The following is a 26287-nucleotide window of genomic DNA, read 5'->3' as shown; positions in this document are numbered from 1 at the left end:
AGCAATTGATCAACTTTATTATGACAATCAAATATGCAAAAACCCTACTCAACGTATTTAGAGACAAAGAGAAAGGTGCTTATAAAACCAATAAGCCTTCGACAGGCGGTGTTCTATACAAAATACTGTTAAAGCAGAGAAAAGCAAAGTAATTGCTCAGTCCCTGAATATCTGAACATCTTAAACACGATGTACTTCACAAACGATCTTCACGGCAGGAATTCGCTACTTTGGCTTGCAAACGCCTTTGCACTTATTGCTCAGTGGTGAGATCTACCCCTCCTGGCAGAGATCACACAGTGACTCTGAAAACTTGCAGCAGCATCAATATTTTCACACCCAGTCCCCTAAAAAGGCTGAAGTCCCATCCAGCGTTTTCTTGTGCCAGATGTGCTGAGTACATTTGGTCCGTAAAACATTTTGGTTCTTGAAAAACATCTGGGAAGAAATCTGGTGGATGCTTTCAGAGGCTTCTGTTAATACTGTACCCCCCGTGTTTACCAGCGACCTTACGTTTATTAATGGCAGGCCACCCTCCCCAAAGGAAATAAAATGAACACTGTAGGTCCTAAAAGGAAAAATACTTTCTACTCAAACCACACTTTTCAAGGGCCATTGTTATCTTAAAGCTACTGCATTAATGCACCATGTTAAGCTTTGGATATGTTTACAGCTTGAGAGAGAAAGACTCATAACGGTGAAAAGTAATTTCGTATTAAGAGCCACCACCATGGCAGATCTGACTGGGTCTTATATGTCTAGCCAGAAAGACATCCACAGATCAGGGACAGAGCGTCCGAGTTCCAGCACCCACCCTTCTGCCTAGGGAAGGCCATGGTTAGCAGAATTTACTCAGAATAAAGTTCAGATTTCTGGGTCACTTTGACCAAGAGTCAGAGTCTCACCTGGAACATTTTGGCACCAAGCTCAACGCGCTCCCGTTCCCATGCACTCCTATAGAGTTGCTGATTGAAACAACCTCTCTGGTTTTGTTCTCTCCAAGGTTTCGTCGGAGGTCTCAACCTTTGCCTGAGAGTATGTTGAATGCAAGGTAGGGCAGTTTACCTGCCGTGTAAGATCATCAGGACAGGCCTTTCTCTCGGTCCCACCACCCTCCCATGTGCGCTGGGTGGGGAGACTCAGGAAAGGGCCTCCTCTGTCACTCCTCCCAGAGACTCTGGAACTCCCTCCCACAGGAAGCCCCCATTTCTGCTATCCTTCTGTAAGCAGCCGAAGACCTTTATCTTCAGGCAAGCCTTCCCAGCTACCTGTGTGCAATTTTTAGACAGTTACGCATGAATACCTTGACTGGGGTTTTAGTAGCAGTGTTTGCCAATTTTGTCTTTTCCACTTCTCAGTGACTTCAATTTTTGTTGATCTTTGCCTTAATATTGCCTGTTTTTAAATGATGCAAGATGCCTCCTCATTCCTTGTTCATAATTTTAAATATTGTCTTTTAATGATGTTAACCACCGTTGTCTACTCATGGTTTTCAACTTTAAAGATTGCCTTTCATGGCAATAAGCTGCCTTGGGTCCATTTCAAGGAGAAAGGAGAGGTAAACGTATTTTAAATAAAGTACAGTGGTGCATCGCAAGACAAATGTAATTCATTCCACGAGTAGCGCTGTCTTGCGAAAGTGTCATCTTGCGAAATTATCTTGCGAAAAGCAGTTTCCCATAGGAATGCATTGCAATTCCTATGGGAACCTCGCAAGACAAAATATATCCATTCATCTTGCGAGGCATCGGTCTTACAAAAAACATTTGTAGCACGGCCATAGAAGAAGCTGTCTTGTGAGGCACCACAGCAATCACAAAAAAACATTCATCTTGTGGGTTTTTCATCCTGTGAGGTGTTTGTCTTGCGAGGCACCACTGTAAAATAAAAATATAATGGCTGGACATCTTTTTCCTGCTCTGCTGAACACAGGGGGCAGCCCCTGTATGCCAGTAGCAGGATGTGCAAACTCTGCAACCCACTGGCTCTCACAAGTTGTCTGTCCCAGGCTTGGCCCGAAGACTGACAAGAGATGATGAGGGTGGCCCCATACCTTGCCCACTGATGCTTAGAACTACAGTTAAAGGGAAAGCAGAAGAAGTCTTCCTGCCTACTCCATCTCGTGGAACATCCTTGCTCAAGAAGGGACCTGCCTGATTGCAGGGCACTTCCTGTAACTACTGAATCAGGAGCACTAGCAGTCTTCTATCCCATTGTTTCACTATAAGGAAGAAGACCTGATCTCCACCACAGTGGACAAGGAGGTCAGTAAAAACTGGAAGGGGGTTATGCAGGAAGGAAAGTGGACTCGAACACCGCATGAAGGTTAACTGTCTGTGTCTACTTTGACCAGCAGGCAAAACCACAACTTTAATTTTAAAAACCTCATTTAACTCTGGCTGGGACAAAATCAGATTGGCTGGGGTCTAACAGGTAAGGGGCTGCTAGGAGGTCTCTCCAAATCACAGGAGGAACAGACCCAGAGATGACTGGTGTCGAGTCTTTGAGCAACGGAAGAGGCTGTCAAGCATTCTGGAGGCAGACAACTGATTCTGAGGATACCCACTCAGAGACCACAAGGGCAGCCGCTGGGGTTTACAACTACAATCCAGTGGAAGGCTGTGAACGTTTTCCTGCCTTCAGAGTTTTCAACTCCATCTCACTGAGAAAAAGAAAAAAAAACCAAACGGAGAGATGCAAAGGAGTCTTATAAAAACTTATCAGAGACTCCGAGACCTTCCGGAGGAACAAATAAGTCTGGCTGAATCACAACGTCCGAGTATTTAACCCTACTCTGTGGCTACATCAGTTCAACTTGAAGTTGCACGAGCGGGTGCAAAATTTATACCGAAGTGGAAGCCACGTCCAGCCAGCAGTTCCAGAGATGCCATCACGCAACCTATTGGACAGCCGGGCACACAATGCGGACTGTCTGGGCAGAAACGCCCTGTGGACTCCACAGGTGACTGCATGTTATGCCGCGTGCAAGAGGATTTCAGCCCGCCTGCTGTCTCTGTGCGTAGCTGATGATGATGCTGAGACTTCAGTAAATGTCAGCTTCTACAAACGGGAGCTGTTCAGCTTGTGTGACCTTTCAGAACAGACGCCCTGATGTTCTCTCCTTAATCCTACAGCTCAATAGATCTGGAAAGAGAAAGCTCCCTCTCCCCTCACCTCAGAGAATAAAGAAAAGTTAACTCATTCATGACACCGACGGCCACTAGACGCTGGAGATGAAGACAGCACAAGCCTTTTGGGTGTAAGACCCTACCGTGCATTAGGAGCACTACTCAGAGACAAATGATCAGGAACTGACATTGAAACAGATTTCCAACGAGCCAAATAAATAGGCTTTCAAAAGAGGGGTCCAGGACAACCTTCTTTCCTTCCCCTCGCCTTCCAAAGTTATGGAGCCAAAAAAAGGATGCTCTCCAACAGGTCATGAGCCAAAGAGGACCTTTTTAACGTAGGAAATGGTTAGGGGATCATAGAGCATTTCTATGTGTTCACTTCGGGGCAGCTCGTAGAGCAACACCGGCTGTTTCTGCCAACCCACCCACTTCTGGCACTGCAAGGCACTCTGCAAGTTCACGGTCCCGTCGCCATCGCTGTAAAAAATCTTGGGCTCCTTGTCCGGGAAGACGTCGTAGAAGAACGAGTCCGGCGTTTCCACCCCGGAGCCATAAAGGCAGTGTATGCGCACCCCCGGAGGCGTCATCTCGTAGACCAAGGCCTCGGTTTCTTTTCTCATGAGCCAGCCATCCTCAAAGCCAATGTCGGCGTAGAACTTGCGGTAATCCTGGAGAGTATAGTTGGCGGACGGCGTGCTGACGAAAATCTTGTCTGGGGACCACGTGTAGTTGTAAGGGAGCAACCAGTTGGTTGAAACGGCCGAGCGCTGCTGGTCTCGGATCTTGAAGGAGCTGATGACCGGGATTCGGTTGTTGTCGCCTGAGGCGTTAAAAGTGTTAATCATTATGAGTTGTCAACACATTAAAAACACAAAGAGTTTGAAGAGGGTCCGAGCTATGTAGGCTTAGGGGTCTATGCAGAAAAGGCAACACATCTATGGCTGACTTGATTTGTAAGAAGTGGAAATGAAACTAATGGCTTTCAGAGAAGAATTATATCACAAACCACCCAAAGGGCTGGTTGGAGAATAATAAGTTTCTTATGTGTATCTACTGGATTTAGAAACAACGTATAACGAGAACATATGAATGTAGAAGGAAACCTGCTAAGAGCTGCAAAAGCGCTACCACCACCTAACTCACAATGGGAACATCAGCCACTATGTCGCCCAGAAAAGGAATTGTGGGCCTCTTAAGGGCTTTACAGGTCAATACCAGCCCTCTGAATTTGGCACGGAAGCCTACAGGGAGCCAATGGAGACGTGCCAGAATCGGGGAGATGGGACCACACCTTTGAACGGCCGAAATCTGGCCCCTGTATTTTGCATCTGCTAAAGCTTCTGTCCCACCTTGAAATCCTCCAAGAGGCACAGTACCAAGAACACAAACAACTTCCTCCTTTTGGGATTAAGCTTCTCTAGGCACTGATAATACACTCAAGTTACACAATGCTCATGCGCTCCCTCCTTCTGTCCACGAGACCCACCTACCTGATGCTAGAACTCGGAGGGTTTTAGCCACTCCGCCCCACGGGGCGCCCAGCGACACGAAGTCCCGTATGTATCTGTCCTTCCATTCTTGGGACTGCTGTCTGAGGAAGTAAAGTGTGTACATATTCCCCATGCTGTGAGCAATTAACACCACTGGCTCGCCGTATTCTTCGTACATCACCTCGATCAGCTTCCGGAGGTCGACAAAGTACTCTTCGTTCTCGTCTACAAGAATCAAGAAAAAGAATTTATTCCGTTCACTGAACAAGCCATTTAGAATCCCCGTGTTATTTTACTTTGAACATTTATCTCAACTTGCCACAGAATGGGGTTCATTAACTTGATTCCGTTCACACTCAATGACCGGCGGTGGAATTTGGTGAAGGAACCCCACTGAGAAGCGCCACCTTTCAACTGACATGGAATTATTTTAATTTATTTTAATAATACTCTTTTTATCAACACCTGTTACTCCAGAATTCCAACATGGGCCGGCAGGAGCAAACTGGCTTGTTGCAACATCTGAGCTCTGCAAAGCATAAATGTTACCATGACCTGTCCCGAAACACTCCTGTAACTATTTAACTATCAGGTGACAACTAGCTGCAACACAGCAAAGGAGTTACAGCCAGCAGGAACATCTGTGCAGACTTCCAAAAATGTTGCCTTTCTTGATATGTTAAGCAGTGTTTTGTATATTTGTTGTAGTTTTTTAAAAAAAAATTGAAAATTAATAAAATTTGAATTAAAAAAGAATGTTATATTCCTAGAAATATTGGGTAGCTTTTGTGCAGAGACAGAATCCTTCTAAAGGTGAAACTAGTTCCATCTTCCCCTTTTTCTCAAAACATGAGTCCTGGAACCAGCGCTTCACTGAGAAAAGAGAAGAGAGCCGTGCAAAAGCAGGAACACGTTCCATTTAGAGAGAGGGGGTCGACTGCAGAAGTTCTCTCTCTCTCTTTGTCTCTCCAGGTAGTTTACATACATGAGCAGCGTGGATGAAAATAAAACACTATATTATATTTCAATGTTGTAAGCTACCTCGGAGTTTAAAGCTACCTCCTTTACTTTAAGGAGTAAAGCAGGGTTTTTATATACACTATATATGAATTCAAAACATTCAGAAACCAAAAGAAAAAAAAGAACAGACTAGCCTGTCAAATACAGGAGCCCACCAACAAAAACTGTGCAAGTGATCTGTCGATAGAAATATATGTACCCTGTTTAAAAGAAAGATATTTAACCTTCGAGGGTCCTTATGAGCTTTCCCCCTTAAGAGGGATGGGGAGACAGACAGCATCAAAGGAGAGGCCCTGCCCTTTGAGTAAATACCAGAACTCAGTGCTGAGAGCACAAGCATTACATGCAGAAGCTGAATCCCTGACACTTCCCAGTTGAGCAGCAGGCGAAGCGAAAAGCCCACGACTGAGACACAGTTACAGACCTGATCATCCACCGCATACCAACACTCTATTAAACAGATAAACACTCTGCACTCAAATAAGGCAGCTTTAAGTATTCTGTGTTCTCCTTCCTGCCCTGAGACAGCAATTATGTGCTTTAAAATATTTTGAGTCAGGAGGATTATAGAGGAGGGGGAAAAAATCCTCATCTCTTTAAGGGCCATTGCCTTGAATGGGGACCAAGCCCCAGCCTAGATAAGAGGGCCATTCTCTCAGCACATGAAAAGAGAATTTTCTAAGGCCAGTTTCAAATCAGCGTTGCAGCACACAAAAACTCAGAACGTGTATTTATAGGGCCAATGCAGCATGATTCTGGCCACAAAATCAAGTGCAATGAGAAGATACGCATATTCTGGCCATTAAGAAGGATCTTAAAACATGGCCTAGCCTGAGGGGAACGATAGCCTTGCCTTCAGGAAAATCTGCTTCCTGGTGTCTTACCAGGGATACTGTCTCTTTAAAACAGTATCAAGGAAAATGGTAACCTCTGAAGTCTCAGTATCAAATCAACAGACGAAAACTTTTAAAGTTTTGGTAGACTTTTATTTCTTGCCAAATATTTTTTTCCCCAGGGTGAATGGAAACAACTAGATGAAACGTTTAGCACTTATGTAGGGAAGGTTCTCCTTCAAGCCCAGAGCTAGCCTCAATTTCATATTTGGTGATTGATCACTGAAAGGGAAACACAGTCTTAACTTCCTCATCTGACTTCTGCAAAACATACCCCTCGGTGCTTGGGAACGCTGAGGGGAAAAAGGGTTAATCTGCATGGAATAACAGTCAGATCCTAAATGTTTGCATAAGCCACCATTTAAGTGCAATTTTTCAAACCACATGATCAGTTCTCATCCCGGCACAGAATCCTGGTCTCCATAACCAAGTTTTCCTTACTTGGTGCCTTCCGCCAATCGTAAGGAGCTCCTCTAATGTCCACATCCCGTTGATAGCCCAGATCTACCAGACTCTGAACCAGTGTGTAGAAGTAGGTACCTGAGGATGAAAAGAGAAACTGAACAACAATGATATGAGAACACTCCCTTTGCACAGACTGATCTCACACATTCAGGGCCTTTGTGACTCCACTCTAATAGACTGGGACGGAAGTACAGGTGCTTATATCACGGTGTTGCAAGTAGAGATAGGGATATTCATGAACGAATACGAATATCCCTGTCCCAGCTGTGCTTGATATAGGTCCTGCCCCCAGAACCGGCCTGTCCACTCCTGCATCCCCGTATGGCCAGAGTCCCGTCTTCCTGCCAACTGCAAAAAGTAGCTCCTCCATCTCCCAGCTTGGCTGGCCACTCCAGGCGGAGGGGGAGGAGGGAGGACAGGTCTCCTCGCATGGATTCTGAGTGGCTAGCCGAGCCAGGAGACGGTGGAGTGACTTCTGTAATTGGTGGGACGAGTGGGACGCTGGTGGCACCGAGATGCGTGAAGTGGGCGGGCCAGTCTGCACTGTCAGATTTCCCCAGTCAACATTAACTCAAAGTCACAAAGGATTAGAATTCTCCTATGTAACTCTTTAAGTCCGCAGTCTAATACTTAAAAGGATTATTATCAAAACAGTTCTACTGTGAATAAGTTTATGCATTAATTAACCCTATGGACACCTTTTCAGCCAATGGGTAAGTCAAACTGTGACTTTCTGTCTGTCTTCCCTGGTAAGTGAAGTGCCTCTCCTGTGATTCTGGGGGGCACCCACGTGTCGGACTGAAAGCTACAATTCGGCTTACGCTAGGAATAGGATTCCAGCCAATGAATCCCTCTTCAGTGCTTATTGGCACGAGACAAAGCATTAATAGTACAGAACAGACTCAATACCGCATTACAAAGAATATTTGGAGACTACTTATTTTAAGCACTGGTAAGGACAATGGTGGCCTAGGTACTGAGAAGCAACAGGTAACACAAGTTCCTTTTAAAATGTAACATTCCAAGCTGTGTTACATAATCAGACAAGGGTGGCTTCTCTCCATCACAGACCTTTCAGAAGCTCCCCAGTTTTTGATTTTCTCTGTAAATCCCAGTAGAATCTAAGTAAGATGCTTACAAAAAGCAACACAAAAAGTATTAATATATGGCAAAATCCAAAGAAACAGAACAAGACAAAAACATGTGGCACCTTTAAAACTATTATATTTTAACATGAGCAGCTCACATTCAAATGTAATCGTTTGTCTTTAAGGTGCCACATCCTTTTGTCTGGTGGTCTCATTTCGTTTCTTTGGATTTTGCCTGATGTGCTTGCATAGGGGATTAGAAACACATACCAACACTTCTTTTACTAGGGTCAAGAAACTCCAAAGGAAACGTATGCCCAAATCCAGGGACCCTGATATCAACCCCAATGGGGGGCCCGGTCGTTCCACTAGTTCGATTGTAAACCAGCCTAGGCAGAAAAAGCAACATCAACAGACATGTCAATGTAAGTAACATTCACCAATATAATATATCTATAATTATCCGGTGTTTAAAGGACGGACAATAAATAAGAATTTGAAAACTTCTCCAATTTCTGTTTTCACAGTCCAATTAAATAAAAACGAAGAGACAGCATGGATCTTCAATATCAGAAGCCGTTTGCTTCAAGCTATAACAAAAAGTTTCGATGCTGAAAGATAACTTGAATTAGGCTATCCGACGAAGCTCCCATTATAGGTAGCAGGGTAAGATAGCCTAAAAGGCACATCCACTTAGTTACAAAGCCCTGTTTGAAAACGCCAAACCTAGTAATTATAGAAGCTTATTGAGAAGCAACCATTTGTCTCATTATAGCTGCCAGGCAAGTTTCCTTGACCACTAAAATTCTGCCTCCACTCTTTGCAACAGAAAGGAAAAGGAACAGTGGTTTGCCTTAAGCTGTCAGCATTTCATCAGTTCTGATTCACTGACATAACATATTTCTGTGGTAGGTAACGGAGATCATCATGACTCGGCTTTAAGCATTCTGGTAGATAAGAGAGGACATGTGAGCCAATGACCTGTTTGCACAAGTGCTACTGGCCTGCCTTTTTGCTTTTCAAGAAGAAAGGGGTTACACCGTCACCTCCTGTATATCATTTTGTAGTGTTTGCTCTTTTGAAGACTTCCATGTCTACATGACAACTCTTTTCATTCGTGCACAGCCAAGATTCCAACAGGCAAGGAAGACAGCAATTAAGCTCTTAAAGGGCACAATGTAGGTTGAGTAACCCGTGGAGTCCTCAAAGCCACTTGACAATAGTCAGTGTAAACGATTCATTCATGTTATTTGTGAGCAATTTATTCTCCAAGGCAGAAAGATACCTTTCTTGATCAGAACCTATTTCATGGACATGTGCCCCTCAATTTCAAACTAGTACTTTCTCTTACACCTGATCGATTCAGATACAATACTGAACTGTGATTTCTGCTCACAAACTTTGGAAGACAAGCCAGGAGGATTTCAAGCAGTGGTATACTCTGAGGGACACTGGAATAAAGTATGTGCATTGAATCATCGTCTGATCGATTTTCTCTGAAACTCTATTCTAAAATAATTATTTATCAATTATGCATATTATGCAGCCTTTATCTTATCTGTCTTCTGTAATGCAGATCAATTCCCATTTGACATTTGAAGCAGTAGCCACTAAGTAAAGTGTGATTCATGCAAGACCAGATGTCAGAGTGAACCAATTCTGATGTAGAAAATACTGTGAATCCGAGCAATTTGCACATGACGCCCATTTGTTACATCAGATAGATTTAATTTTTTAAAAAAAAAAATCAATCAGCCATAAAAAGTATGTGCCAAATGAAACTTTTTGCCATGTGTGCCTGTTGCTAACAAGCAACAAACTCACAGTGTCATTCACGGCAGTCGTCCAGACTAAAAAATGAGTCAACAACTGAGCCATGATTTGAACTCAGATCTGCCCGCTGGAATCCACCAATTGTTAAGCATATATTTGTTACCATGATTTCAATGCCTGTTGCTACACAAGGAAAGATATAAGGAGTTAAAATGTAAAGTTTTCAACCGGGAACAAGTCATCTGAACGCGGTTGCAGCCTGACCTGATATTATCTATCCAGCAGTCAATGATCACCGGAAGCAGCAGTTCTAAGTTCAGCCACAAAGTGAAGTAGCTGTCTGTCTTCTTGGAGCAAAGATAGTGCACCACAGACGGTTTGTCCAACTTTGCTTCCAGCTGGTTACCCAAATCTCCAGGCACTGAAATGATACAGAGGAAACGGTGTCACATCAGAATCTATTGATTTTGCTCATTTATACGCACCCACTGCCTTCCCTAGATTGGTTAGTAAGTCCAATGACATAAACCGAATTAATGAATTGCTGTTAATTAACAAATCCCTTTTTATTCCCTGCCACCTTCCAGTCAAAGGAGAAGCCGGTGTGCTAAGAGGGACACAAGTAACAACTCGTTAAGTAGCAATAATTTGCTTCTGTGATTTACACCACTGTATATCTTTCTCAATAAAAGATCATGTGCTCTATTTAATGAAGAAACTCTTTAAGGCTTTCACGCTGCAGTTTCTCTTCCACCTGACTTAGTAATGTGACAGCAACTATCTCTACTGGCTAAAAGAGCTCAGCATTTGTTAGATTGGATAGATTTAATTTTTTAAAAAAAATTTTAAAAAAAACTGAAACAGCCATAAAAGCTATGGAAAATTGGCCATGAATGCAGTGTATTTTATTAGCTTTTCAAATTAGACTGAATGCAGCTTAAGATGAAATGCCAATGCTGGGTTATAGCTTTTTACAAACAGTATAACACTAACCCCTCTTTTTTAAAAAATGGTTATTCATTCAACACTACAGACAATTAAAGAGACTTCGCTTGGATTGGATTTAGCCTGTTTTCTTCCTGGAAAGCAGCTGCATCCTGCCATCTATTTAACAGTGTTAGAAAGGTATTAGTATTTAATTGTACTTGTCAATCACAACTGATAACAGTCACAGCCTCAGAAGATCCACAGAACCTCCAGCCAGCTTCTGCTTAATGAATTTTTAATTGCATTCTGCAAAGCTGGCACCAAAACAAGCACAATGAAGGTCAAAGATTTGTGTATGCGTACATGAATGCATACGAAAACCAAAGGGAAATCCAGTGCCACGCGACTCTTCAATGGAACTCACAGCGTATGAGAAGCCAGGAACGTCCACCTTACTATGCCACGAAGTAGTTCTCTTAATATCCAAAACAAACTACTTATTTTTCAAATGAAAACTCCGAAAAGAATGCACTCACTCCTATTCCAGGAGCAGCAGAGCACTTCAGCATCCTCAAAACAATCCAAAGAATGTGATCTAAAGCACAAACTGGCAAGAAGAACTAGGCACTTACTTCCCTGGCATTCTGGCTAACTCTACATGAAAAGCAGTTAGTTCTAAAGCACTAGAAAGACTAATGAATTTACAATAGCGGTAAGATGCATGCATGCGCCACAACAGCTTACAATGTAATAAATTCCTTAATCTTTCAAGCAGCATAGTAAACCCAAGGATCTTGGAGGTAACACTGTTAATCACTCTGGAATTTATAAACTAACCTTTTAAAGGCATACAAATGTGCATACAGGCAAACACTAGCATTAGAACCAGTACTAAATATAACATTTGCAAAATAGGAACACACTCTCTCTCTCTCTCTCTCTGAACTCAAAATTCAGGTAACCTTTGTTTTCCAGCTGGAAAAGGCTAAACATCATTGGAAGCCATGGAAGCAAGATAGCAGCTTCACTGGGAATTGTGGAAGGGCCCTTACTAAACAGGGAGACAGTGAACATACTCAGGCTTCCCTTGTCAACCGGCAGCATCCTTCCACTCCAGAAGCACCACTGGACTGCTTCTGATGTGAATGAAGAAGTAGTGTCAGCTTATTCAAGTCTTTGAACTTTGCAAAAAATGAGTCCCAGCTACAGAAATGGACTTTTACTCATCATATTTACCCAAAAGAGGTTACGCAAATGACTGGAATTATTGGAAGGGCTTATTTAATATTCTTTAAAGTGTTCACGAACAGACACCTAGGTATGGAAATCAAACTGCCATAGATTGTATTTCCCTGGAATCAAATATGTTGAATATACGGCAAATGTAACCTAACACTTCCCAGAGTTTGTAAACAAATAAAACAAAAAGAGCATTCTTGTCAACACAGAGTAAAGGATACTGGATTTAAATCATATCCAAAAAGAAGCATGGAACCTATTTCTTTTTGGGTGTGGATTCATTTGCCACGTGGAGGAGGAGAACAAATACCAAAATCCTAGGTTCTGCATTGCAGAATCATTACGCTTGCAATTTATACCCTAGGGCGAAACCTAGAACATTGGCCCAATATGATTCTAGCATCTCAAAACTGAAGTTAATCTCTTAGAGTGAGCTCTATTTGAGCTTTTGGGAAAACACTGGGAAGCCACAAGTATATCCGGTGTATTCTTAAAAGGATGGAGACTAGCCAGCTTACACAGTGACCTTCTACTAAGTGGTTTAAGGTTCTTTATCGTTATGCATTGTCGTTAAATAAGATAAGAAAAGAAACAATGGCTGTTATTATCTATGCTTGTTCCTCTCACATCTGTCTGGACAATATAACTGCTGTTCAGGCTTTACAGATTTACTAGTAATACTCTTAAAGCAGACAAAGGAGCAACAGCACATGTTGGAGACAGGAAGGCCCTTATTTGGGCAGGAGATACAAACATAGTTTCAGTGACTGGAGAAAACTGATATACCATAAACATGGAGAAATTTGATGTAGGTCACAAGCAATCTGAAATAAATGTGTCTGCAAATTGGCTAGAACTTTTAACTAGGGTAATATCCCCCCCCCCGCTGCTCAACATTTGATCTCACTGGCTTAGGAACTTACACAATCTTCCGGTGTTGTTGTTCTTTTCACCACCACGTCTCTCCTCAAAGCAGAGAAATTGGGAAGTTTCTTATTAATTTATCGCAAGTGCTTAATTTAGCCACAAGTCATGGAAATTACCTGACGGCCTTTGCCCAAGAATTCATACTCTCCACACGAGTCGTCCAAGTTATCATGAGATTGAAGAGGGCAATCACATGATGTTCTGAGCCCTCTGAAGGTCACATGAGTAAACTAATAATACTGCCAGTGCCTAAAACTGGTTTAACTGAATGAGATAATTCTACATAAGAAAACCAATTTGCCAGACTTAAAAAAAAGGTAGGCACAAATGCTTCCTATGCAACAAACCAAAAAATGATGCAATGAACCAACTTTGACTATAAAGCATCATATTATGAATTTGCACAAGCCCCTTTAGATATAAGCAAATAAGACTAAATCAAGAGAAATGCAGTAAAAAAATTTCTTTACAATGGCAGAAATCCAGTAGTAAAGCACAACTAAAGCAAAAAGCAAAGTCTGTTTCTTATATACTGTCTTATAGCACTTAAAGCGTTCCTTGGACAATTTACTCCGGCTATGCATTGCCCCCACCTCCAATGAGCTGAGTACTCAATGTAGTAACCCGGGCCAACCTCAAGCTGGCTGGCTACCTCAGATCACTGGGACCGAACTCAGGTTGTGAGCAGAGTCTTGACTGCAGAGTACTGCAGCTTAACCCCTGTCCCATTTAGAGTAGGCCCACTGAGTCGACAGAACTTATAGAATAGTTGACTCACCAAATCCCCACTGATTCAACAGGTGTACTCTAGTTTTGACTTGCTACTGGATTTCAGTACAGTACTTGTTTTCAACAAACTGATACACTAGGGACCAAATGAGGACATCCATGGTCATTTTTATTCACGTACTATGTCAACAACGTATTTACTTACATAAGAACAAATCTTGAATCAATTAGTATGGATAAACATCACTCAAAAATTGAAAATTCTTGTGTGCTTTCAAGAGTCTAGCCAACTTTCTTTCAAGAGTCTAGGTAACATTCTGTCCCAATCAAGCAGGCTGTGCATTGCCCTGACAGGCTTTAGATTTATCCTATCCAGTGAAGCACAGAAGACTAATCATGTTACTGTCACCAGATTCAGAGGAAAAGATCACAAGACCAAAGTCCAGTATGGAAAAGCCTCCTCTGTCCAGTACAGTAGCTTGTGCTGTGCAAAGGGGAAGTTTCAGTAACACAAACTACTTTACTGGTTGATTGCTTAAAATCATAGGTCATCGCAATATATCAATTCCAGCATCAAACATATGTGGCACTGTCATATCACAATTACACTTAAAAAGATTTAGGATTTTGGATGCTTGGGTTAACACAAACTAAGAAGCCAACACTATAAATAGTTCAATATAATAAGAGATGAATTTAAGGACCATCCATCAGAAAATAAATATATGCCCAATTAAAAGGTTGGTTGTTGTTGTTTATGTAGTAGGCAAAAAGTCTACCATGCCACAGATGGAATCCTAGAGGGTACACCCGTTTCACTTAGTTTTCAAGTCAATGAATCTATCCAATCAGAGCTGGCCTCTGACTTCGTCTTCCTGCACAGCAGCAGAACTCCTTATATTTATAAATTTCACACCCTCTTCCTGACAAAACTGCCAGCCATTCTGTTTGTTCTCCATATCTTGTTGCACTTGTTAGAGAAATCCACATCGGAAAAGGATGCCTTCCTCTCTTTGACAACCACTATGAAAACCCTGATTTTAGACAAGTCATTTCCATCCCACTCGGTTGTCTAAAAATATCCAGAGTGCTCGTCACAAAAGGCTTATTTCAAGAACATAAAACTGATGCTTGATAGACCCTGTAAAATTATTCTATGGACACCGCAGTTACTTTGGGAAGCCCAATAGTAGGAGTACAAATGCACCCCTCCGCTCACGCTCCCCAGCAGCTGATACTCAAGTCTATTATCTCTGGTTCTGGAAGCAATATATATCCACAAGGAGACACTGGTAGACTATCCCCCCCTATTAATTTATTCAATTCCCTTTCAATAGACCTACTCTACATTAATTTAACCAATTTTCTTTCAGAGCAATCCATCGTAGCTGTCATCAGCTTATGCCGGTGAATTCCACAACTTAATATTCATGGTGTGAAATACTTTTCCCCCCTTTGGCTCAAATGTCCCCCCCATACCATCTCACTCTGAAGGAAATGTGGAGAATAGGGGTCCTCTCTACACCTTCTCTAGGTCATGGAGAATTTTACACACCTCTACAGCATGTATCCCTTTATTTACCTTTTTTCCCTCTGTGACAAACCCAGACCTACTGGGATATGTCACACAGTTACGCTAAGCTGCCACCAACCATTCCCTATAATAAGTCACACAGACCAGGGATGGATTTTTAAACAACAAAAGAATAAGGTTTATTTTAAATACAAATAGGGTAAATAAAGCAATCAGGTGAATAAAATAAAGTAACGTGGCTTATTCTCACACACACAAGCATACAGTTTGGTTCACCTAGAACCTTTAACTTAAAGCACAGACCCTGAACCCATCAGTTCTGGCTAACCCACAGACACCTGAACTTATCAGGTTGGTACTCTGACACACAGTAGTACCCTGTCAGACACCCAGACTCCCACAACAGCTTCTTCTTCCCCAGCTGCTGCTTCGTCCCAACCCAGTGTCTCACAGTCTGTCTCAGCATCTCCCCTTCACCACACAGGCATCACATATTTATACAGTACAGCCCCTCCTCCTGATGTCCCGCCTCCCACTCCCCATAGGATGGAACTTTCCCTCCAAACCCATGACAGACAGGTAACATCAGTGCTGTTATGTAACACCTCCCCTCTTTAAAAGTTGTTTTGTAGGGGGAAAGCTAAAAGTGCTTTTCACCAAAAAAACAACCTGCATAAAATACACAACAACATTTATACATACCATATAATACTTACATATACTTACACTCCAAGTTAACCATAGCAAATATGCATTTAAACATTTTACCATATACAGTACATCAATTTACCTTTATTAATACCAACCAAATTCAAAACCAGGTACATTTTAACTTTTTGTTTTCATTATATACATATAGTCCATGTTCTTTCGCCGTCTTCATTCTTCAGGTCTTCTTGATAAGGCGTCAGCAACACAGTTCACTGACCCTCTGACCACCTTCACTTCAAAGTCATAGTCCTGTAGGTTTAAAGCCCACCTCATAAGTTTGCTATTGTGGGTTTTCATTGTCTTTAACCATTGCAATGGTGAATGGTCAGTACACAGAATAAAATGTCTTCCCCAGATGTAAGGCTTGGCCTTCTGGATCGCGTAGACTATGGCCAAACACTCCTTCTCCACGGTTGCCAAATGTCTCTCACCTTTTTGAAGTTTCCTACTCAGGTAGGACACCGGATGCTGGTCACCATTCTCATCCTCCTGGCACAGAACTGCTCCTACCCCGCTGTTAGACGCGTCGGTGTAGATGATAAACTCCCGGTCGAAGTCTGGAGCACGCAGGACAGGATAGTTGATTAACGCCTCCTTCAACCTCTGGAACGCCGCCTCACAGTCGCTGGTCCACGGGATGCGGTCATCAGCCTTCTTCCTCGTCAGATCGGTCAGCGGAGCCGCAATCTCGCTAAACCTCGGGATGAACTTTCTGTAGTAGCCCACCAACCCAAGAAATGATTTGACTTTTTTCTTGGTGTTGGGTCTAGGCCAATCACGAACAGCTTCTATTTTGGCCTCCAGGGGTTTTATCATTCCTCCCCCTACCATGTGACCCAAGTATTTTATTTCTGGGCTACCCAGCTGACACTTGCTGGCCTTTACTGTTAGCCCTGCTGCACTTAACCTCTGCAGCACTAACTCCAGGTGTATCAGGTGATCTTCCCAGGTATTACTGAAGATCCCTATGTCGTCAATGTAGGCCACTGTAAAGTCACTGAGCCCTACCAAGGTCTGGTCCATCAGCCTTTGGAATGTGGCTGGTGCATTTCTGAGACCAAAGCTCAGGACTCGAAACTCATAGAGACCAAAAGGGCTGCAAAAGGCAGTCTTTTCTTGATCCCTGGGATCAATTCTTAATTGCCAATATCCCTTTACCAGGTCCAATGATGAGATGAACCGACAACCCCCTATGGTTTCAATCAGGTTGTCTAGCCTGGGCATTGGGTAGGCATCAGGAGTGGTTACACGGTTTAATTTCCTGTAATCAACACAAAACCTAATGCTCCCATCAGGCTTGTCCACAAGGACTATCGGAGAGGACCAAGGACTAGAAGAGGGGACGATTATGTTCTCCCTCAGCATCTCGTCCAGCTCCTTCCGCACCTTGTCCCTATAGGGTCCCGTTACTCGGTATGGGGATACTGCCTGCGGGGGTGCATCCCCTGTGTGGATCCGATGCATCACTCCCTTCACTATCCCCGGCTTGTTGGAAAACACCTGTTGATATTTGCTAAGCAGCATTTTTAGTTCTTGCTGCTGGTCTTGGGTGAGTGCAGGACTGATCTTTACCTCCTCTGGGTTGTATTTTACTTCCCCTCTACCCTCCCAGAAGGGTAATTCAGCTTCCTCACTCTCAGCTGCTTTTATAGCAAATAGAACCCTCTGTTCCCCTCTGTAGTAGGGTTTTAGGGCATTCACATGAACCACCCTCCTTGCTTGGTTCTCCTCCTGCTCTATTAGGTAGTTCAGATCTGACATCTTGGAAATGACCCTATATGGTCCTGCCCATTTGAGCTGCAGCTTATTCTCTCTGCAGGGCCTAAGCCAAAGCACTTCCTCCCCTGGGTCAAAGTGCCTCTCTCTAGCTTTGCGGTCATACCATGTTTTCTGTTTGACCTTCTGCGCTTGCAGGTTTTCTGCTGCCAGCTCTAGATTTCGCTTTAGGTCATTCATCAAGGTGTCTATGTAAGTCACAACGTCTTGTGGGTCATCCTGGGTGATCTGCTCCCAATTTTGTTTTATCAAATCAAGGGGCCCTTTCACCCTTCTCCCAAATAAAAGTTCGAATGGACTGAACCCGGTACTGGCTTGTGGCACTGATCGATAAGCAAACAAAAGGGATTGCAGCTTCTGGTCCCAATTGTTTGGATTCTCTGCCAAGTAAGCCCTTATCATGCGCATCAGAGTCCCATTGAACTTCTCAGTTAACCCATTACTTTCCGGATGATAGGCAGTGGTTTCCTTGTGCTTAATTCCACAGATTTGCCATAAGCGTTTCATGAGCTTTGACGTGAACGATGTGCCCAAATCTGTGATTATCTCTGAGGCAAATCCCATCCTGGACATGTACCCCACCAAAGCATCTGCCACTGTGTTAGTTTCAATATTAGTCAAGGGTATGGCTTCAGGATACCTTGTGGCATGGTCCACAATTGTTAGGATGAACCTGTTCCCCCTCTTTGTGGCCTTGGGCAAAGGTCCCACAATATCCACCCCTATGCATTTGAACGGAGTGTCAATCACAGGCAAAGGGCACAGCTTTGCTTTGGTCCTGTCGCGGTTATTCCCCTGCCTTTGACACACATCGCATTGTTTACAGAACTCCCTGATCTGCTTCCCTATGTCAGGCCAGTAGAAATTCTGTGTGACTCTCTGCTGTGTTTTGTTGACCCCTAAGTGTGCAGCAAACAGGTCAGAGTGCCCCCTTTGTAAGATCATGGGGCGATACTTTTCAGGTACCACCAGTTGACTTCTGATCCCATCTCCCCCTTTTGAGATATTCCTCAGGGTCTCTCTATACAGAATCCCCTTTTTCTCCAGAAATCTCACTGGGGTTTCAGGTGTTAGCTGGGCGTCAGTCACCTGTTCAAAACACTTTTGGAGAGTGGCGTCTGCCTTCTGCTCCTGTCCAAATCTGCTGTCTGTGGTTAAGGTTTCCACCACAGCTTCTGAACTCCCCTCTGCTTCCGTCTCTGGCTCATCATTACCCCCCTGAACTGTCCCTGTGGTGGCTTGTGAGCGTGTAATCACTAGCACCTGTTTCACATGTTCAGCCAGGTCATTTCCCACGAGCACGGCTGCTGGCAGAGTCGATGAAATCGCTATCCGCCAATCTCCCCTCCAGCCTTGAAAGTTGACAGGTACCTCTGCTACTGGCAGAGAGATTACCTGCCCCTCAATACCTGCTACCTTTATGCTCTCATTTGGGATTATAAACTCCCGGGGAATAATATCTGGATGGCACAGGGTTACCTGGGAACAAGTGTCCCGCAGCCCCCTATACTGACGGTCAAGTATTCCTACGTCCACCCCTGCTGTCTCAAACAACTGAGAATCTGTTTTTATCAGCAAGCAGCGCTTTACCTCCACCAGAGGACCATTTTCCTCAGCCTGATCAGCAGAGGTAGCTGTTCCAGACTGAGTAGCTATGGCAACAGGCTCCCTCTGTGACACTGAGCCTTGCTCTTTCTGGACACAGAACACAGCTTTTGGCTTGGTCCCACTAGAATTCTGAGGCACCATTCCTTTTAGCTGCTTCAATTTCTCACACTCTGAGATCAGATGACCCTTTCCCTGACAGAAATAGCATTTTCTGGTGTATTTTGATTCTCTCTCCTCTTGTTTGGGTTTTCCCTCCAAATTCTGAGGGCTTGGTTTCATGCCTGAGGGCTTCCCTTCACCATGGGCCCCTCCCCCTTGCTGGCTTTTCCCTGGTCCCTGAGAGTACTTGCTGTAGGTTTCTTTGGGTTTACCTACAGATTTCCCCTCACCCAAGGGCTTTCTTATTTGGGAGATAAAATCCGCGATCTCTGCGGCTGCTGCCACAGATTTCGGTTTCCTTTCCCTCACCTGGAATTTCAATTCCCCATGCAGGACTGAATAGAACTGTTCCAGGGCTATCAAGTCTTTAAGCTGTTCATAGGTCTCTGTTCCCTCCTGCGACAGCCATTTCTCAAGCAGCCTCACCAATTGGGCCCCCACTTGGGTAAAAGTCTGTTCTGGCTTCTTGGTGAGGGACCTGAACCTTTGTCTCAGCTGCTCTGCATTTATCCCATGTCTTGCGAACACCAGTTTTTTAAACTCTGCAAAATCTTTCATCCGTTCCTCAGGCATCTCGGCATAAACCTCAGCCAGGCTACCACTGATTAAAGAACGCATGATGGTCATCTTCTCAGTTTCCCTCACTGAGAAGTCCACAAACGCTCTTTCCACTAAGGAAAAGAACACCTCAGGACAATCTCCCTTGTGGTACACAGGGAATTTCTTCAGGTCAGCTTTAGACAGTTGGCCTCCCTCAGAATCCCTATTGTTATTATTGTTCTGGTTCATCAGTTCCAGTTTTCTTAATTCAAACGCCATTTTCTCTCTCTCCAATCTTTCTTCTCTTTCCAATCTCTCTATTTCAAATTGCCTTTGTTTCTCTCTTTCCCTTTGCTCCATTTCAAATTGCCTTTCCCTTTCCTCCCTTCTTTCTCTCTCTAATCTTTCCTCCATTTCCCTCACCCTCAGCTCATGCTGTTGGGCTAGGAGTATTTTTCTGAGTTCTGGGTCCTGCTCTCCTGTGCTGTCACCTTGCACTGAGCCAAATTCCTCCTCAGAACCTTGGTCAATCTGGGGGTCTTTCACTTCACTCATTTCTGCTACTTGGCTTCGAGTCAAGGGCATAACCCCCCCCTCAGAACAGGCTGCTTTAAAAAGTCAAGCCTCAAAATAAAACGACCACTTTTTTCCTTTTTGCCTCAGAACCAGCTCTCCCCAGAGATTGCTGCTGTTCTTCAGCACTAAATTTGCAACAGTATCGAGTCAGAGCCTACCCCCCTCTGCTGGGCCTCTCAGCTGGCAAGCTAGCTCACTGTTGCTACGCAGTTTTGCCTCAGCGTTTTCCCGCCAAAATCAGGCTGCCTCAGAGCACCTTAATCTAAGTCTCCCCAGTTGGCACGTTCTTCTACTAGTGCACCTCCCCGTGAGGTACACCTAGAAGATTACCTACGCGCCTCAGACTGTCCCTGACTAGACCCCCCTTGCTCTGGGCACACTTGCCAAGGCTTTGCTGGACCGCTGGACAACTGGACCAGTCGTATCCCACCGCTGCCACCAATCAATGTGACAAACCCAGACCTACTGGGATATGTCACACAGTTACGCTAAGCTGCCACCAACCATTCCCTATAATAAGTCACACAGACCAGGGATGGATTTTTAAACAACAAAAGAATAAGGTTTATTTTAAATACAAACAGGGTAAATAAAACAATCAGGTGAATAAAATAAAGTAACGTGGCTTATTCTCACACACACAAGCATACAGTTTGGTTCACCTAGAACCTTTAACTTAAAGCACAGACCCTGAACCCATCAGTTCTGGCTAACCCACAGACACCTGAACTTATCAGGTTGGTACTCTGACACACAGTAGTACCCTGTCAGACACCCAGACTCCCACAACAGCTTCTTCTTCCCCAGCTGCTGCTTCGTCCCAACCCAGTGTCTCACAGTCTGTCTCAGCATCTCCCCTTCACCACACAGGCATCACATATTTATACAGTACAGCCCCTCCTCCTGATGTCCCGCCTCCCACTCCCCATAGGATGGAACTTTCCCTCCAAACCCATGACAGACAGGTAACATCAGTGCTGTTATGTAACACCCTCTAAGCAGGCCCTTGCCCTCATGTCACAACCCTACAACAACTAGGGACAGCCAGTAACTCCAGTCCTTAAGCACTTCAGTTGCTGTTTTCTCTTGGTCTGGAGAGGACAAGAGGACACATTCGAAGACTCCGGGCAGTGAATCATTAATTTCCCCCTTCAGTGTGTGCAGGACTGCAAACCAAGCAACTTAAGCAAAACACAAAGAATATTACCAGCTCTGTTTGTGTAGTTCATTAACTTTCAGCTTTAATTGATTATAGAACCCTCATCAATGAACATAGATAACAGCATCAAATATTAAGTGAAGCTAAAATACACAATACTGCTCAGTGACAAAAAAGCACAAACAAGGTCAGCATCAATAAAAAACATTTACTTTATTATTTTCTAATCCACTTTAAGTATGGCACTTAACTATACAGTACTTAAATGTTTTGTCATTCACTATTCCAAAAAAGTTCTGAAAATTACACTCACATCTAAACAATGTTCCAAGACATCGTAATAATTATGTGCCATCCAGTCAATTCTGACTTAAGGTAACCCTTCTCAGGGTTTTCCAGGTACAGAATACTCAGAAGTGGTTTAAGACTCTCTTCACCTAGGAGTGTCCTGGGATTGTGCAGCTTGCCCAAGGCCACACAGGCTGGTTGTTTTCCCAGAAGGCACAGTGGGAATTAAACTCCTAACCTCTGGCTCCACAGCTGGATACCCAACCCACTGAGCTATCAAGCTGACATACTAGCTATGAATTGCTACCAAATCTAGCACAACTATCTCTTGACCATTTGACTCCAAACTGGGTAACATACAATTAAATTAAACTCAAGATCCATATCCTAAAACTTATAAACTATGAATGAAGAGAGACAGAAGCATATTCAATCAAGTTGCAGGTTTGCTGGACTTTCTTGCCCCCAATTTACAAACAGTAGCTGAGATTATACATCCTTGTGGAGGCTACTCCATCTTTCTGATATACACAATTTACAGGGAGTCCCTACCTCTCTGGTATAAGAATGTTTAGCATATTCATTTATTTTCCATCCGCTTACCCTTAACAGATTATATAGCAACTCAATGACAGCCCATGGCATCTGTTTAGCTACTAACAGATGACTTATTTAACCTTATTTACTTCTCATATAGCTGAAGCCTGATAAAGAATCAGCAGATACGTCTTTGACTGTTATCTCAGCAGATTCCTGCTTCTGGCTTAATTGCCAAAGCATTACCCCACCCCCCACGACTAAACAATGAAAATGCCTTTAATGCAGATCTTTAGATGGAAGAATTCTAGGAAGTGATAATTAGAAAACAGGTTTTGCCAACAGAAGCCATTGGCAATGGTGCGGCTAAAAAAATATTGTAAATAAATAAATAAAAAATAAAATAAAATTTTGTAATTTTATTTCGATTCATGTAGGTGCATACTGTATTTTTCAATTATAAATCTACAAATTGGCCGTGCGCTCATTCAGAACAGCTGCAACAGTTTGGAGAACTCAATGGACATAGGGCAGGCTAAATTAATCTTCATCAATAGCAAAATGGATGTATAGTGAGGACAGAGATGAGGCTATTGCAAAAGTAACTGACAACACTTCAAAAAGGCTCAGGGCATTCACCTTCCATAGGCATGTACAGTATGCCTTTTTGGAATCATTATGAAGATTAAGAACAAGTTATTTTCTCATCTCACAAACCCATTTGAAGTTTCCAGACTGGATTTCTGAAAGAGAACCAATCACAACCAGACACCACATTTCTACAAATCGTCCTTTGATTGCAAAGAATGACCCTTTGTTTTTTTTTATTATGAACTTCTCTTTCACCTCAAGAATCCAGTTTTGAAGGGCAGTTAAAGCTTGCGGTGGCATATAAAAATTCATGACTTCAAAGAAAACATGGGCAGGTTCTGTCCAGAAGAGGTTCCAGCTGTTCTAGTACAAATGAAATAACCACGCTCAAAGCAGGAATTTGAATAAAGCGCAGCCCACTTTATCAGATGCATGAAATGTTATCCTATTTACATGCATGACATAAACAGCAGGGCTGAAAGAGGCAGAAAGGAGTCCGACCGCTCCAGGCCAAACGTATGTAAGATTTTTCTGGCTCTATAGATCAACCCTTACAGTCAAATTGTAAAGACAACTATTAGAAACCTATTGCTCCTCCTCACATTTCAGGGCCTCTCCATACCATTTTTCAAATACCTTCATTCAGATCTATATTCATGCAGGTACACCTGCGCATACACACATAAAAAGATGCATTAAAGCCTTGACAAAACAGGTCTTCTGTCACAATGCATCTGTTTATCTGTATCACAACACCTACCTGCTTTTGTTACAGACTAACACAACCACCAGCCTAGAATGACCTTGCAAGAAATCACCTTGCAAGCCATGCTCCCAAGGGCCCTCCATCAAAAAGGGCCATTGTAACTCACACCTCCCAGCCTTCTGCTCATGGATAAGGCATTCTAGCCCATGATGTCCTCCACCACAAGTGACAACATTTGCAGCTCCACTTCACATTTGCTGTACAAGATACACGGGACGTTGTCTCTTACCATGTCACACCAGTGGCCCCGTCAGATCAGGACTGGTGGCAGTACCAGTTCTCCAGGATTTTACTCTACCTGGAAATGTGGAGGACCAAACTGACAGTGACCTGTCTAGATAAACGGGGGTCACTTCCAGGTTTTTGGAAAAATTTGTATTTTTGGGGGTTCTCAACAGCAGACATTAACACCTCCAAGAGGTGAACAGCTGTTTTAAAGGTTAAAAAGAGATGACTGCAGAAAGGTTGAAAGGCTTTCAAGAGAAGGCCAAATGCTGCGGCACTTTAACAGATGCATTTTGGTGTGAACTTTCCTGGAATAAAATCTACTTTTTTAGACAGGGAAGTGGAGATCTTTATCTTGCATGATCTATCAATGCTCCCCAACACAATACAGGGAGCAATAAGGGCTTGTTGAGACAAGACTCAGATGGTCCAGCTGTGAAAGCGGGTACCTCGATGCAAATTCAAACTTGTTCGTAGCTGTTATGTGCCATCAGGTCAGACCTGATTAAAGCAACCATAGTAGGGTTCTCAGGTTGAATGAGGTACTTAAGGTGTTTTTACCAGTTCCACACCTCCAGTGAGTTTCCATGGCTGAGCAGATTCGAACCCAGGCCTCCTAAGTCCTCATCCATTATTCCATCCCACTGATTCCCAACCTTTATTGACTCACAACCCCCTTTCATTATAGCCAAGTAACCTGCAACCCCCTCTTCCTGCCACATCTGCATTTTTTAAAAAGGCATTTTTATTGGGGGTAAATCCATGCCTTCTCAGAAAGCAGAGGCTTCTTTCTCAGACAAAGCACCTGCTTTTCCTACAGTCACACTCATTGTAACATCTGGTTCCAAACATTCAAGGAACAAATTATTTAACAAGGACTACAGCACCTATAAGGGGACTTGTGATGTCACCACCCCACCCAGAAAACATTTTGTGACCCCCCTCTCGGAATCAAGAGACATAAAATTTCCATTTCTTGCAAGAAAAAAAAAACAGGAAACACATGTCTCCCCCCCCCCCCAGAAAAAAATTGTACGTACGTAAAGTTGTCTAGACTAGATCAACTGAAAAATAGAAATTTCCAATGTTTTTTCCTGGGGGAATAAAGGCTGTTTCCCCCTTTTTTTGGGGGGGGGGAATGGAAATTTTGGGGAATTTTACATCTCTAATCAAGAGACACACACGATGAGGAAACGGGGCTCTAACCACTACACCCCACAGAGTCCCCTCATGGAAGACAGTCCATCTCCCCCATTAATTCCTGCTCCTCTTCTGTCTTTCAAAGGATGCACGACCATCAAAAGGGGGGTGGGGGAGAGAGATGAAGTGGTCCATTTTGTGGGGGGAGGTCCTGCCCCATATAAGACCCCCTTTTAAACCTAGATCCCATCCCCAATTTCCACCTCGACCCCCCAAAAAGACAACCATAAGACCCCCCCACCCCAAGAGACCTGCATCGACACCCCCAGGACTGCCAACAAGGGGACATCCCTGGCCTTCGTCCTCCTCCTCGCGCGCGCGCCCACGGCTCCCTTGACACGCGTCCCCCATTTCCCACGACCGCCAAACCCCGACCCTTACCCAGCACGACGGGAGGTCCCGGGAAGCGGCCGAGGGCGCCGTGAGGGGAGCCGGCGAGGAGCCAGGCGAGCAGGAAGGCAGCCCCCGGGACCCGCTTCTCCCCCTTCGAGCTGCCCTCAGGGACCATCGCCTCAGCGCATCCCTCCCGGCCTCCGACCCTCGCCCGGTATCGCCTCAGAGACGCTCCAGACCACCAACAACCTCCCTCCACCCGCGGGGCCCAAAACAGACTGAGGCGTCTCGCGCGCGGCCCCGCGCTTATATAAAGGGGAAGCGGCCGGCCAATCCGCGGCGCCCCGGCTCCCCGGCAGCCAATGGGGTGAGGAAGGGGCGTTCCGGAGGGCCCGGCTCCTCCCCTGACCTCGCTCCTCCTTTCACCTCGGCCGGCTTCCAGGGTGGGCAGTAGAGAGCAGAGACATCGAGGGAAGGCTGGAAACGGGAACCTGTTGGCTTCTCTCCGCTCGCGGGCCCAAGCAAAGCCAATCGAGTGTCGAGTAGATCGAGCGTCACGCTTTCCCCCCCCCCTTTTTTTTTCTTTCTGTATTCATTTTCAT

The 26287-nt window shown here is 44.1% G+C and overlaps 1 protein-coding gene and 1 long non-coding RNA gene across 2 annotated transcripts; both read right to left on the bottom strand.

Annotated features, from left to right (window-relative positions):
* On the bottom strand, positions 1-25981 carry PLA2G15 (phospholipase A2 group XV). The gene is made up of 6 exons (XM_020805738.3): positions 25734-25981; positions 10125-10281; positions 8358-8476; positions 6976-7074; positions 4622-4846; positions 1-3951 (listed from the first exon to the last, which is right to left on the bottom strand). The coding sequence occupies exons 1-6, from the start codon at positions 25858-25860 to the stop codon at positions 3440-3442; spliced, it is 1239 nt and encodes a 412-aa protein (XP_020661397.3). The 5' UTR covers positions 25861-25981; the 3' UTR covers positions 1-3439.
* Positions 15017-22825, bottom strand: LOC144584426 (uncharacterized). Its single transcript, XR_013538657.1, has 2 exons — positions 21578-22825; positions 15017-15273 (listed from the first exon to the last, which is right to left on the bottom strand). It is a non-coding gene; the product is annotated as an uncharacterized LOC144584426 (long non-coding RNA).
* Positions 25982-26287: the final 306 nt, after the last annotated feature.

This window comes from Pogona vitticeps, chromosome 10 (assembly GCF_051106095.1).
Source record: "Pogona vitticeps strain Pit_001003342236 chromosome 10, PviZW2.1, whole genome shotgun sequence".
Classification (NCBI taxonomy): Eukaryota; Metazoa; Chordata; class Lepidosauria; order Squamata; family Agamidae; genus Pogona; species Pogona vitticeps.
Note: the sequence above shows the minus strand (reverse complement) of the source record. Positions and strands in the feature narration are given on the sequence as shown.